Genomic DNA, 14,126 nt, shown 5'->3' with positions numbered 1-14,126 from the left:
CACATCCCACTTGACCTGTCAAGGTATAGTCCGAGTGTAAAGCACACACAATCTCAAGCAGCACCCTATGGAAGTAAACCAACCCTAAGAAATTGTGTGCTTAAAAGATCACCAACCATAATGCAGTCTTGACACATCTGAGGCCTTCCAGAAGTACTTCCACTTCAATACTGAACACCTAAAAAGCTTTTCTATACCCCTCTCCTTTTGAGACTCCAGTTTTAGGCCAAACATGCTCCTTTCCATCTCTGGTTCCTCTTCCCCATTGGTAAGCTGCCTGCTCTCCTCATGGCAAATTAACAGCCTGAAAAGACTGCCAGTTTGATACAATTTTATGTTCTTGAATACAGTGTTCTCAGGAGCACTATTATGGAAATTTAATCTCTTGAGAAATAGATCAGATATCATTAACAGAATAAAACGCAAATGTTCTCTAGGACTTCCTGGAGAAAGACTGTGTTGGGTCTACAATAAGATAGGTAATTTACAGAGCTGTTACAAGGAAAAAAAAAGTATTGTCTCATATCAACAATTTTACTTCTAAAATACTACACACGTTAAGCACTAACAACAAACAGTTCCATTAAAACTAAAACAAAAGAAAACAAAAGAAACAAAACCCCCTTGTTTACTACGCAAGTCTGAGTCAGGTTTCTCCTCTTTCCCTTCTCTTTGGCAGAGGCCTTCCAAAAGTGGACATTGCTCCTTGATTTCTGCACAGAATTTCTGCACGGTTATAATAACCAGAGCCAGAATACTGCAGCAAGTCGGCAAGAATGAGGGGTTCTCAGAAGCAGAGACTCACATTTGGGATACGAGGGCTTTCTACTCCAGCCACAAACGCAGGAGCTCTTTTATCACAGGCTCCTGAGACAACACACTGAATTAGCACATCTGGGAGATTCACTCCCACCTGTTCAACAGCTCCAGGCCAAGCTCCTTGCAGCCCACTGTTGAATATGGGTTCTACAGAGGTATGTCATGGTGCTCTTCAGTTCCTCTGCATGGATTTGCTGCCAGTGGGGAGGCTGATTGTGCCAGCTAATGGCACCATAAATCAGGGCTCTCTTGTACGGCGCTCCCAGCACAGGCTGCTTCAGATCATAAAGTCACACTGAGTAGCCTCGAACCTTGCTAAGAAAACACAGAGGATTCAGCAGTGGCTCTCTGTGCTCTAGCACACACCAGGGATCATAATGACAAACAAAAGTGCAAACTCCCTTCTCTATTTCAATGGATACAATTCACAACTTATGTGCCTGAACCCACTGTACACTACAGCCTGTTTACAACGTGAAGGGATCCTGCACTCTTTGGAGCCAATTTCCATTGCTCACGTGATGTTAGGAGGCTTTAGTGGCAGAGAGAATCAGGATTGGTGCAATATTTCTGGTAAAGCATGTTGAATGAACCAAGGCAAATATTTCTCACCCAGGGATGATGATTTTCTGGACAGGGCTCAAGTGAACAGAGCAGATCTGGAATGATTTTAAGTCATATCTCCCAGGAAAACAAAACAAAACAAACAACTAAACATTTAAGAATATCTTCAGATATAGGGAACATAACTCACATGAAATTAAATGTGTTTAACTGCACCTCCCCCCATTCCTACTACAGACATATCGGGCACATCTAGTATATTTGTTCAGTTCAGAACTGCATAGAATGATTAAGGTTGGAAGGGACCTTAAAGACCATCACATTCCAACCTCCCTGCCATGAGCAGGGACACCTCCCACTAGATCAGGCTGCACAAGCCTCATCCAACCTGGCCTTGAACACCTCCAGGGAGGGGGCTTCCACAACCTCCCTGGGCAACATGTTCCACTGCCTTACTACTCTCATGGTGAAGAATTTCTTGCTGATGTCTCACCTAAATCTTGTTCAACAATTAACGGACATTCCAACCAGTATGGAACTAGCTGAAAACAACCCCCTGTCCAAAATGTGTATTTGGAACCTCAATGTCATCTCTCTCACCCTCACGAGCTGGGTCAACACCACTTCCTAATGTAAGCACACCCACATTTTTTAGTTCAATCTACTCTGGGAAGGAAGTAACAACATGGGACTCAGCTCAAAATGGTTGAGGATATTTATGATCTTGAAGGAAGACAGCAGGGCACACAGGGATTGACATCCCTTGCTACAGGAATCCCAGAAACACCTGAATTTTAACTATGTAGGGGAAGAGCCTGCATAATGCACCTGAAGTACATCCTTTTTTTCTTCTTAGGATAAATTTACTCAAATAGAGGCACATTTCAGCATAGTATATTAGATGCTCCAACTGTACTCACTCTTCAAGACACAACAGGCTATTTCTGTGAAGTAGAGAGTAGCAGGAGAATATTAGAAGCATGAAATATTAATCTTTCCATCATTTTATTCCTGACTCTGGCCTAGGTTTTCCAAGTTAAATGCGTTCTCACTCTCCTTGAAAACACCTATCATTTGGAATTCCATCTGTTTTTTAAAACTCAAAATTGATTACCTTAATGACAGCACAACTGTTCTATTGATCTGACTCCACTCCCCCACGGAACCCACTGCAGTAAAAGGCAGCCCCCAAGCTATTTTGCCTCCTTAACTAATTTTTGGTCTGTTGCATGGAGCTGCATGCAAGCAATCATTAACAACCTTGTCTAGGAAATGTGCACATTTCAGGGCAGGATTCTTCTCCCTAGAAGTCCAGGACAGTTCTTCTTTATGCACCACAAGAAATGGGAACAATCTTTTATTCTGAGTGTTCAAGAACCCAATTAACCAATCAACCCTTTAAATACATTTTAGAAAAGGTGTTCTTTGAGAATCTGTAATCCTGTTATCCTTGATATGCTGACTCATTTTTTAAAATACTTAGAAGTCTCATTTTAGCATTATGCCAATTACCACATTTTCATAAAGAACCACCCTCCTTATTTTTATGTATGACAATAGAGCTATTTGCATTCCCAAAGGCCATTAAAATTAACAAGAACTGGGCTAAACTAAGATAAGTTCACAAGCTTATGTTAAAACAGAAAGATCTTCAGCCAGTGTAAATTACTAAAGCACACTGACCCAGTACTTGACCTGCTGTTGCTATTTTCTTCTCCTTTTTTAATGGAAAAGTGGTTTTAATGGTATATTCACACATCCAGCAAACAATCCCCAAGAGAGATTCACCAGTCCTCTTGAGCCAGATCCCAAGTCTATTGGTGTCTGCAGGCTTTTCCATGGACTTCTGAGCACAGGGTCTAGCAGCAAGCCAGCTGTAATCATTGTACACTGCACAGTATCCAACTCCAACCACTTGAACAAGAACCCTTAGCTGTGTCAAATGCACCTAAGTGTACCGAGGCAACCACATTCAACTTACATCTTGATCAAGCAGCCACAACTTGACAGCAAGAACCAGGATTACATATCACTTACAGAATGCTCTCTGTACACGATGCCCAAAAGACTTAAAAGTTCAGACTTATGAAACGGATTAACAAAGAGGTAAATTATTAACATTCTGGATAGTTTAACTGGCCTGGAGGTGGGCAACACTGCTTATCAGAAATAAACTGTATAGAAGCATTTTTAATCAACAAAAGGAAGAAAGGGATGCTTATTGCCTGGCTCCAAGCAGGTAAAGCAGTGCACTGCTTATCTCCACAGCCTAATCATCTTCTAATTATTATAATTTTTGTAAATCTCAAGACAGAACATGCTTTCATTTGCGTATAGACACATGGATCCGAATTAGATTTTTCAATTTATGCCCGCTAGGCTTCTGCAGATGTTTTCAAACTTTCCCCACCCTGTTCCTGCAGTCTCTTCTCGTGCCCAGCTTCTGCTTAGGTTAGCATGGTAGGTCACAGTGTAGATTTATGCCAACTTCGTCACTTGCCTGCCTCTGGATCCAGGGAATGTCACAGCAAGGGATACAGAAAAGGGTCAGTCACAGTGTCTTACAACAGCAGCAGCTCCTTCTGAAAAAGACTCAGTCCTCTACACACAGACTAGCACTTGGCCTTCAATTTTCTCCCAGCAACAATTTTCAGTTTCTTGATCAATTTTAAGCAAGAAAAAAAAAAAAAATCTCAGCATTTCTTGATGTGCATAAGCCTGGAAATAGAATTTCAGCTGGAACTAGAATTTGGACAGAGCCTTTTCTCAGTTGTGAAATGTTTTAAATAAAACAGGGGTTTCAATCTGCTTTTAGTGTTGGAAGATAAAAGTGCACTCAAATCAATGGGCACATATTGGATTTGACCCCCCCACTGTCAAGATATTTTACTAATAATGTATTGTGAAAACAAAACAAAAAAATAATTATGGAAGTGAACAAAGTTACTTACAGACTCAGACATTAATATTCATTAATATCATTGATATTTATATATGCTTGATATTTCTATTCCATCCTCACACTAGGGCAGAGCTGAGAGAGCATGTACTTTGAGAATATTTAAGCATACCATATGCGTAGAATTGCAACTCTATCAGTTATAGAATATATTAAATCAAGACTCTGCATAACACTAAAGACCTATTCTAGGCATTTTATACTTCACAGGGGAAGAGGGAAGTAGCAGAGACATGGTGTGCCAGTAGGAAAATGGCATTAGGTAGGTAACACTACTTGAAACAAAAACACTGCTCCTTTATAAAAGGCAACTGACTTACACTTCTTGACTTACAAAACCCGACACTTGTACAGTTTTAAGAAGGAGGAGGGGACAGCCCCACAGCTCTCTTTGTTCAGAAAAGGCACTTATACATAAACCTCTACCCTGCCTCCCAGAAACACAGCTAGACTGATTTTAATCTGCAACAAATGTACGACAAAAATACATACTGGACAGAGAAGCCTAACAGATGTAAGGTCAGATGAAGGCAGCTTCTTTACCCTCTGCATCAAAGTTATTTTCTTCTTGTTTTCACTGAACCATTGAGCCTGTTTTGGCCATTAGTAAAATGTCACCCTGAAAATGCAGATTATATGATGCTATTTGTGGCGCCTGCTGTCTTCCCATGTTTTCCTTTCCCCAATTCTCTACACTAAAGCATCTAGGAAAAAAAAAAAGAAACAGAAAAACAACATGCAAGGCGCTCAGCCTATCAAGCCAGGAAGAACTATTTTAAGAATTAATTTGTGCCCTGAGAGATCTGTTCAAATTATCCTCCCATGCTGTCCTAACCGAAGATTAAAGCAGTGAACTTCCAACGTCTTAAGGAGAGGGATGAAAATGGAAGAACTGGAGCGGACGGGCTCCTCCACGGTGCCCCCAGGCACGGGCCAAGCACAGGGAGGGGAAGCTGGAGCTGAGGATGGAGCTGCTGCTCTGCCCATGCACCAGGAGCCTGCCAACCTTTGCCATCCTCAGCTGGAGCTCAGAGATTGCAACCAGACTTTCCCTTATGCCACCACTTCTTAAGTCTGCCTGTCTTTTACAGCTGAGGGTGAACGTCCCCTTTTTCTGCCACCCGCTGCTTTTTTGACAGGGAAAGTTTTGACTTCATTCTGTCCCGGTAAGTGCAGTCAGGTAGGAATACCCTCTAAAAACCAGGCATGCCTGAGACAGTCACATCTTTAACTTTCCACCTCTATACAGACATACACAGCACCTACCAAGAAAATGAATCAAGTTCAGCTATGGTGGAAGCACTGCAATGTTCCCCAAAGTCAACGGGAGTTGTACCTACTTACAGCTGCTTTTTGCCTCCACCCCCCCACCGCTGCTTGCACTCGCACAGCCTGACCACCAGCTGTCTTCTCAAGTGTTCCTCCAAGTAAATGTCCAACAAAACAAAATCCCTGAAAGTGCCTGACAAAGTAAGGAGCTAAAACCCACTTCTGCAATTTTATATCTATTTGCAGCAGGGCTGTTAAAAAGCCTTATCCCCTTTCTCCAGCAAGAAGGGGCCTCTGTCCCAACATTCTCGACTTCCCCCTCCCCATCCAAGGAACAAGTTACAGAATAAACCTCTATAGCTTTCAGCAAGATGTACAGGCTGTTAAAAATAGCAGTTCCAGCTTCCCCCTTCCAGCTTCCACATGCACTGAGAAAGCAAATCTTGAACCCAGCTTCACCGTACTCTCCTCCTGCCACTGACTGGTGACTCAGTTGGCAATTTTAGGAATGCACACCAAGAAGATAAAAAATTGAAACAGTAATCATACAAGAAACACAGAGCTACACAATGCAAATCTGTACTTGTCTTAAATTGAGGAAAATAAGCATTACCTGATCTTGTTGTTGGGCTTGTTTCCCTGAGGCGTTTTGCTCCTTGGCTGTAGTCATGCTCACCTATTTGTGCCCACTGCAGTGGCAAACAGGATTTTACAGTGTGTGTGTGTGTGTGTGTAAGCTTGTCTGTGTGTGTTCAGACATACACACGTGCGCACACACACACACGCAAAGACTAAAGGGATGAGTAACTAGTCCATCACTTAATCACCAGCTGAGAAATTTCCCACCCCCACAAAAAAAAGAAATCAATGAAAAAAAAAGCAATGTAAAAAAGCACTAGTCTGGCTGTCTTTCCCCCTTGAGCCTTTCAAATCAAAGCAGAAGCAGGAGCAGGAGAGAAGGATGCTGTGGGGGCTTCTTCAATTAGCAACAGCCTCTGCAATCGTCACAGAAACAATGATAACTGCTTGGCAACCAGCAACTGGCAGCTCGGAGCCGGGAGGCAGGGATGTGCTCCTGGCTCCCCCACCTCCGCGGCGGCGGCCCCGGCGCTGCGCATGCCCCGGCCGCCCGCTCGCTGCGCGGTGCGCGGAGCTCCGCGCTCACCTCCCCGCCCGCAGGCTGGGAGGGCAGGGGAAGGGAGGGGGGGGGGAAGGAGCAGCAGCCACCTGGGGCTTGGGGATTGTATCCCGCACCCTCCCACGCTGCCGGCGATGGGAGTCCTGCGGATGCGGAGTTTTCTGGCAGATGGGCTCTTGGCTCCTGCCAAGTTGGGCGAGGTGTCAGTGCCCTGGTGCTCGCCAGGCTGTGCCAAGGGCAGCCTCTGGAAGTGTGCCGGGGCAGTTCTGGAGGATGCAGCGTGGGCTCCCAGGGAAGCAGGTTCCCACTGGCGGGATGCAAATAGCACCGATGCTCCCCGGGGAGCTGCTTGCCTCACTGCCAAAAGGCAGCACATTGACACGGGTAAAACATCCCCCCCAGCCTCCCCACGTCCCTGACGTGCCGGGGGCTGCCCTGCAGGTCTGGTACCCTTGCTGCCTCCCGCGCACTTGCAGCTGCCATCTGGGTCACCTTGCAGGGTGACCCCCCGAGCGCTGCCTGCTCCGCTCCGCGCTGCCGGAGCTCGCTCCCCGCGGGCTCCCTGCCATAACAGAGAGCTCTCCAACCCGGTGCAGCTGTCAGAAGAAGCCTTCCGAGCCCGCTCCTCCGCCTTGCTGTCAGCACGGGGTGACACAGGGTGTGCCTGAGCACGAGGCATACAGCAAGCACCGCTCTCTAGTAACCCTCAGGGGACCTTGCACAGCTGGACAAAACTTAGAGTAGCGTGAAGGGTTTTCTGTATGTAAGCCCTAGCTCACCTCAACACCAGGTTGCTTCTCCCCTCCTCACCTCCTTCTTAGTGCACCCAGCACACCCGGCTGGGCCGAGCCCAGGACTTGCCTCTCTGCTGTAGCGTTGTAGAAAAGCTGTTTCCTCCCTCACGTGATACAGGGATCTCTGCTGAGTCTGCAGATAACCAGCTAAGGAAAGGGAACATCAGAGTATTTCTCTGACAAGGAAGTGATTATGCCCCGTTTGATCCACAATTTTTACAGCACAGATTTATTATACAAGGTCACACTCACCAGGAGCACAACCCTGCTGGAGGCAATCTCTCCTTGCACCAGGGATGTATTTGAACCTTGGCTTAGGGACAGATCAACAGCAGGCTAAGTTTTCCTGGAGGTTATCTACTAGCCACCACTAGGACCGTATTTCTGCATTTTCACCATTACATACCACATCAGTTCATAGAAACTACAACATAAGAGATCTGCAACATGAAATTGTGCTGGTAGGAAACTGGACAACCTTGCCTGGTCCCAGTTGCCAGGATCCAGGCAACAGCTCATTAAAAAAAAAATAAATAAATAAAAAAGCAAAAAAAAGCAGCAAATAACACCTTTCTAACAAAAAGCAGTAATTTACATTTAAATCTAACAGCCTGTGTCAGCCTCTTGCTGGGTTATACTATGACACAGTCCCAGCTTACATTGCAATTTCATCTCTTTAGTCCCAATAGTTTTAGTCACAATATTTTGTAGATGTTTATAGGGAGGTTATTCTTGCTCACACGTTTTTCCCCAGTCATCAGGACAGAATTGCTTTCAAGGTCTTACATAAGTGAATCCGTTTGATTTTCCAGTTGGCTTGATCTATTTTTCTACTTGTTGTGGGTAGTAACAAAGGCTTGCTTTACTCCACACTTTTTGCTATTTTAATTTCCAGGAGGAAGTAAAACAAAAGGAAACTGTATTTTGGGTTGGATTTTTTTTACTTCCTTACAGTATATCCTGAAAATTTCTACAAAACAGATCCCTCTCCAAACACAGACCACTCACTGTGTCCCTTGCACTGGTAATTAACTGCACGGTTAAAGAAAATAAATCTATTTGTATCTGCCTGTTAACCCTTGCATACCCTCCCCATGCATATTCCATTCTTTCATGGTTAACAAGTTAAGACACAAAGTTTTCAATAGCTCTGGAAATAGTCACTCTTCTTACAATGCAATTTTTTTCCCAATAAGGCTGTTGTTGGACACATCAGAAGTTAATTGTGCCAATTAGTCCAGCAGTTAGCTATGCAAATGCATATGGCTTAGCCTCATTAGATAGGTGCATTATGATGCTGACTGTTCTCACTGCACATCCCAATGTTTTGGCAGAGCTATCCTAGTGTTATTGAAATGCCTTGGTCTCTCATCCTGGTGACACACCCCTGTCAGCCCTGACCTGTGCAGGGGGTTTCAGCCCCTCGGATGGACACGAGATCACAGTTGCTTCCTGGAGGATGAGGAAGCAGGGGACAGTCACATCCCCCAGCTCTCTGCCACCATCCTTCCTTGATCAAAGGTGATCAGAGGTTGCCAAGCATCTCCAGGGGAGACTCTAAAGGAGGAAGCAGTGGCCATTGCCATTCAGAAATACTCATTGCTACAGGCACAGAATAATCTGCTCGCATATTAGCAGGGCTGAGACCATCCACCCTGGCCTCTGTGCTATGTTAAGGTACCAGTTCTATTGCTCGGCTGAGACGTCACTTATGAAAGATTAATACATCCCTTTCACAGGACAAAAATCCGTATCTGCCAACCCCAGCAGCTGCCCAGACAGAAGGATTTATATAGACAGTCCCATTTAGTGTGTTGCAGGTGGCACTGGTGGATAAGGATGCTGGGAATATGACCTTTCCCATTCATCCCACCCCACAGCATCCCAGCTGATCACAGGGATACAGGCAGAAGATTTTTCCTTCCTGCCAGGTTGTTCATCCCTTAACCACCCATCACTTGCACATGGTTCATCTTTGCTGGCCACCTGTGGTACATGAAGGCAAGCTATCTCCAAGCTTGCTCACTGACACACAAGCTGCACTCCTGTCATGAGCATCTTCCTTTAATCCATGTAGTTCACACCATGCCACCACTGGGAGAGGTCAGGAGCACTGCTATGGGCACAGACAGCTCTCCCTCTTAACCAAGATGCATGTTCAGAATGCCAGCTACAACTGCATGAGTAGTATCTCCACACTTCACAGCGATTAGCTCCTCCAGCGCCATGGCAGGACAGAGAGACATTTCCCTTCCATGAGGAGAGGAGCCAGTGACAGGCAAAAAGACCTCTTCCCAGCTTCTCAACTCACCTTCACCCAGAGTGCTCATTTGCACAAAATCATGCAGCTCTGCAGTAAGACAGGTATTTTTTAATTACCTTGTAACAAATTAGTCACACATGTGCTAGAGCCTTTTCCGGTAGAAGGAAAGTGCTTCATTCTCCTGAAACTGGCAGGAACAGGATTGCGGTCTGGGATCCTTCTCAAAACACTCCCAGGAGACCTTGGAGAGCATCTCCACAACCACCGCACAGCTCCCTCATTCTCAGAGTGTTGTAAACCTTGCACATTGCAAATGGAAAATAATCCTGCAATGGGTCTGGGAGACAAGGTGGGCTAAAACCTTAAAAAGTCATCATCATGAAGACCCATGAAATTTGAGGAGCGAAAGCACAATAACTCTTGTTTATGACCACCCGTTACAGAAACTTATGCTAGGGAAAGAGGCAGATTGTTATTGCTCCCAAATATTTTTAAGCAGATCAGTTTACTAAAACCATCCTCAGTCCTGCCCCTCCATGTAGGCAGAGGTCTCTGCTGTCTGTGGAGGCATAGCAGCCCCTTCATGGGAAGCAGTGATGGAATCTTAAGTGTCAGTGCAGAGGATTCCTGTCTCCTGCACATTTTGGAAGCCAGATCCAACAGGAGCCAGTGCTCACAGGCAGCCCTCCAGCTACACACGTCTGTTCAAGGGAGTATAGACCTAGGAAGGGGAGTGACAAGCATGCAGCAGCAGTGAGTGTAGTTATTGGATGCAGAACCCTTCTGCTCCTTTGAAACCTGGGTTCTGGCTGTACCACTCTAGGCTATTTATTCCCCCTTCATTACAACATCAAGGAATTTTAAGCCAGTGGACAGAGTGGGTAGAAATGAATTCTACTTGATTAACTGTACCTTTGCACAGTCCTCTAATGTTCTCCCCTCTGCAGATAAAGACCAGATCCCATGGAGAGCTATGTATTGGAAGTTTTTAGTGGGTCTAAACCACCAGTATCTGGGGTGCAGTAAAGTGGTACCTCCAGCAGAACACACCACGTGATCCGCTCTTGTACAGCCAGGCCCTCTGAGCTTCACATTCTCTACCAGCTCCCATGTTTGGCTGCTTTGCATTCAGTTCAGGAAGGACACATGGCCCAGGAAAGGACATAACTCTGGCAGCTCTAACAAGGGAAAAATCTCTACTCACAGGTGGGTTACAAAGGAAAAGTCCTAAGGGCTGCAGTTTTTAGGATACAGTGTTACAGGTAGTAGATGCTAGTAAGATAACTCAGGAAGACAGACAGTCTGCCAGCGTGGATACCTACTATGAGGAAAGTGAAATGAACTTACAAAAATGTTGTAGCTATGGATTTTAGCATTCAGTCATTTAAAAGGTGACTGATGCAGTTTGGATTAAAAGAAGCCAAAAGGATGCAAAAGGAGAAGGGCTTATAGTATGTATCAGTGCTGCTCTCCCCAAGGCTGGCAGCTCCTGCAGCAACTATCTATGAAGATGTTCTACCTGACCCATGCTCACCTAAGACCAGTGGCATACTCCCAGAGAAAGAAATCCATTCAATCTCCAAGGCTGATTCCATACACCTGCAGCTGCCCTATTTCCCCATGGACACAGCTTTCCTAGAGAATTTCAAAGAGTGGGGAACTAGAGGGAAATGTCTGTATAAAGGAGGTTGTCAATGGCATCATCGTGGTCCTGCAGATGTGCCAAGCAAACTAGTAACCAATTTGCTCTCCCCAGTCCTAATGCCAACATTTCATTCACACAAGAAACATAAGAGGCAGTGAGTCAGAGGGATCTATGCTCCTCCACCACAGATCCTACTGGAGGTCAAGTCTTTCTTATAGAGGGAATGCCAGAGCAGATCAGAGCACTGTAAAACCCTGAGGGCTGCATGGTTAAGAACTGTCTTTCTGAGGGTTTATGCTTTCAGATGCTGCAAAAGCAGCCAAAATCCTGGTTGTTCAATCTGGAGGTCTCTGTTCTCTGCTCATCTGAATAAGCTTTGGAGAGGGAGAATTTAATTCTGTTTTGTTCTGAAAGCACAGTTTGTGCCCTGCCCCTCTCCAAGAATGTGACAACACTAATTGCACACCAGTGTCCCCAGTCAGAATTGGAAAGTGGAAACACTTAGATGGTAGATCAGCTGACACCAGCTGTACTCATACAAGGGTTGCAGAGCATCTCTGTTGCTTACACACCATCCCCAGTGCTGCTTCTCAACCTTATTCCTATTAAAAGACCACAAAACCACTTAATCTTGTTCCAAATTAATCCCTACCTTTCGGCAAGACTTCTCAGCTTCTCAAAACACATCCCCAAAAAGATTTTTCTATAAAGGGGGGAAAAGCTTTGGCTTTTAAAGATATGTATTAGTTAGCTTTATTCTGCACCATCCCAGCTTCTGTTGCCCCTCTCCTGTTGTCTCCAGCATGTTGGCTCTGCCAAGGTTTAGCCACAAGGGAGTCTCTACATACAGCTGAATTTTTAGGGTCTCCACTGAGGTTCTCTGTGGCTTGTGGAACCACTTGGATGCTTTTCTATATTTCAAAAGTTCTCTAAACATGCTAGAGGCAATAATAGATTATGAACACAGTTACAGATAAAAATGCATCACATTTCCGTTACCCAGGACCAAAATAATTAAGAAAGCAATTTGATGTGGTATTTTCATTTAACAGATCAAATCCAGTTTATTTAGTCAATGTCATAAATTAGTTATTTGAATTAATATCTGTTCCTACAGGGGATACACTTGAAAATGTTCCTACAAGCTTGAGAACTCCTGCTATCTGAGACAGCAGATACATGCAGCAGAGGACACAGAGAAAACAGATATGGCAAGACTGTTTTGTGGTTCTGTATAACAGTCCCATGGTGTTGCTACTATTTGTACATTACTGAAGCCTCACTATGTTGCAGACTGTTGGTTTGTTGCTTTTGTGGTTTGTTTGTTTTTGTTTTAACCTGAGCATGAGAAAGTTGTATCGAGTGATTCTAATATTTTAATTGAAGCGCTATACTCTGCCACTTCCCATGTCTGCTGCTCCATGTTCCAGGACCCCACAGTTCATGGAAAACAAATAAGACAATGCTTGGCTGCAAGCCGTGGAGAAGTCTGCTGACTTGTGCACAGCTTCGAGCTGTTCTGCACAGCACTTTCCTGCCTACATTGAAGCATGACTCTGGGCAACACGGCAGGTACTCGTGCCCTTCTCAAGTCTGGATTATGTATCCACTCTGGTTTGCTTACCCTGAAGATAAAGTATGTGTACATATAGCCAGACTTTCCTATTTGAGTGGATTATATTATTCAAAACCATTCCTTTTTATCCACTATGGCGTTATTTTTTGAGTCAGCATATATAGTTAATACATCATTCCAGGCTCAAAGGCACATGATTAGCAGTGCCATAGTTGCTTGGCACTGTGTTATCCCTGTAAGGAATACAAACTGTACTGACGGCTTTTTTCTCCCCCTCTGCCTGTTCCTGCTGGTGTGACCTTGGCAGCTGTAATGCAACAGATGCCTCTTTCTCTCTTGTTTATCTGTGCAAGAGAGACTTCTGAGGCCCAACTTCAGTGCCAGCTGTGAATCATCTCCAAATTGGTTTTTCAAAGTTTGCCTCCTCACAGTCTGGCTTAGTATTTCTGCTCCCCGTGATCTTAGGGATCAATCTTTGTTGACATTTCATTCCCCCCCTCTCGTTATTTCTGGGTAGCAGCTGAATCCCTTCCTCAGTGATTCACTATGGGCTCATTTTGACTGTTGTTTTAGGAGAAGAAGGATTTATTACCTTGCTCCCTACTTTGTTTTCTCTTTATTCAAATGCAAGTCTTATGGAATAGCCAATATATATACTTAACTCAAATATCCAGGTCAGAAAATGTAAAAGAGACGACAAGTCATGAGAAAACAGAGATAACCAAATAACAACCCCCAAATTACTGTCAAACAGAGAATCCCCATCTTCAAAAGAGCTGCAGACATACTAGGCTATTTAGCAGCCTACTGCTATCTTAATTTTTAGCTGCAACAGTGATTTATAGGATGAATAAATGATCTGCCTTTAAGATGATGACTGGTTTAAATGTAAATGTTATGAAAGACTTCTTATATGAGCACACACAATTGCCTGAGAGATCCTTGTACGTAAAAGCCACAGCTGGAGCAAGTGGCTTTTTAAGCATTTGTTTTATGAAGTACACTTTTCATTGCAATGGTTGTTATTTTTCATTTACTTTTATATCAGCTTTAAGAAAAAAACCCAACACAACAACTAAAAAAAAACAACCAAAAAAAA

The 14,126-nt window shown here is 44.3% G+C and overlaps 1 protein-coding gene across 4 annotated transcripts in view; it reads right to left on the bottom strand.

The window, feature by feature from the left end:
* Positions 1–14,126, bottom strand: part of DPP6 (dipeptidyl peptidase like 6) — a 560,172-nt gene that overhangs the window by 258,220 nt on the left and 287,826 nt on the right. Inside the window, exon 1 of one of the 4 annotated variants that reach the window (XM_051611182.1) lies at positions 6,225–6,694. The exons of the other annotated variants lie outside the window; for them this stretch is intronic. Within the exon in view, the coding sequence (XP_051467142.1) occupies positions 6,225–6,281 (57 nt within the window). The 5' untranslated portion in view covers positions 6,282–6,694. Of the gene's footprint in view, positions 1–6,224; positions 6,695–14,126 lie in introns of those variants that run through there. 4 annotated transcript variants of the gene reach the window in all.

This window comes from Apus apus, chromosome 2 (genome assembly GCF_020740795.1).
Source record: "Apus apus isolate bApuApu2 chromosome 2, bApuApu2.pri.cur, whole genome shotgun sequence".
Lineage (NCBI taxonomy): Eukaryota > Metazoa > Chordata > Aves > Apodiformes > Apodidae > Apus > Apus apus.
This window is presented reverse-complemented; position numbering and strand designations above follow the sequence as displayed.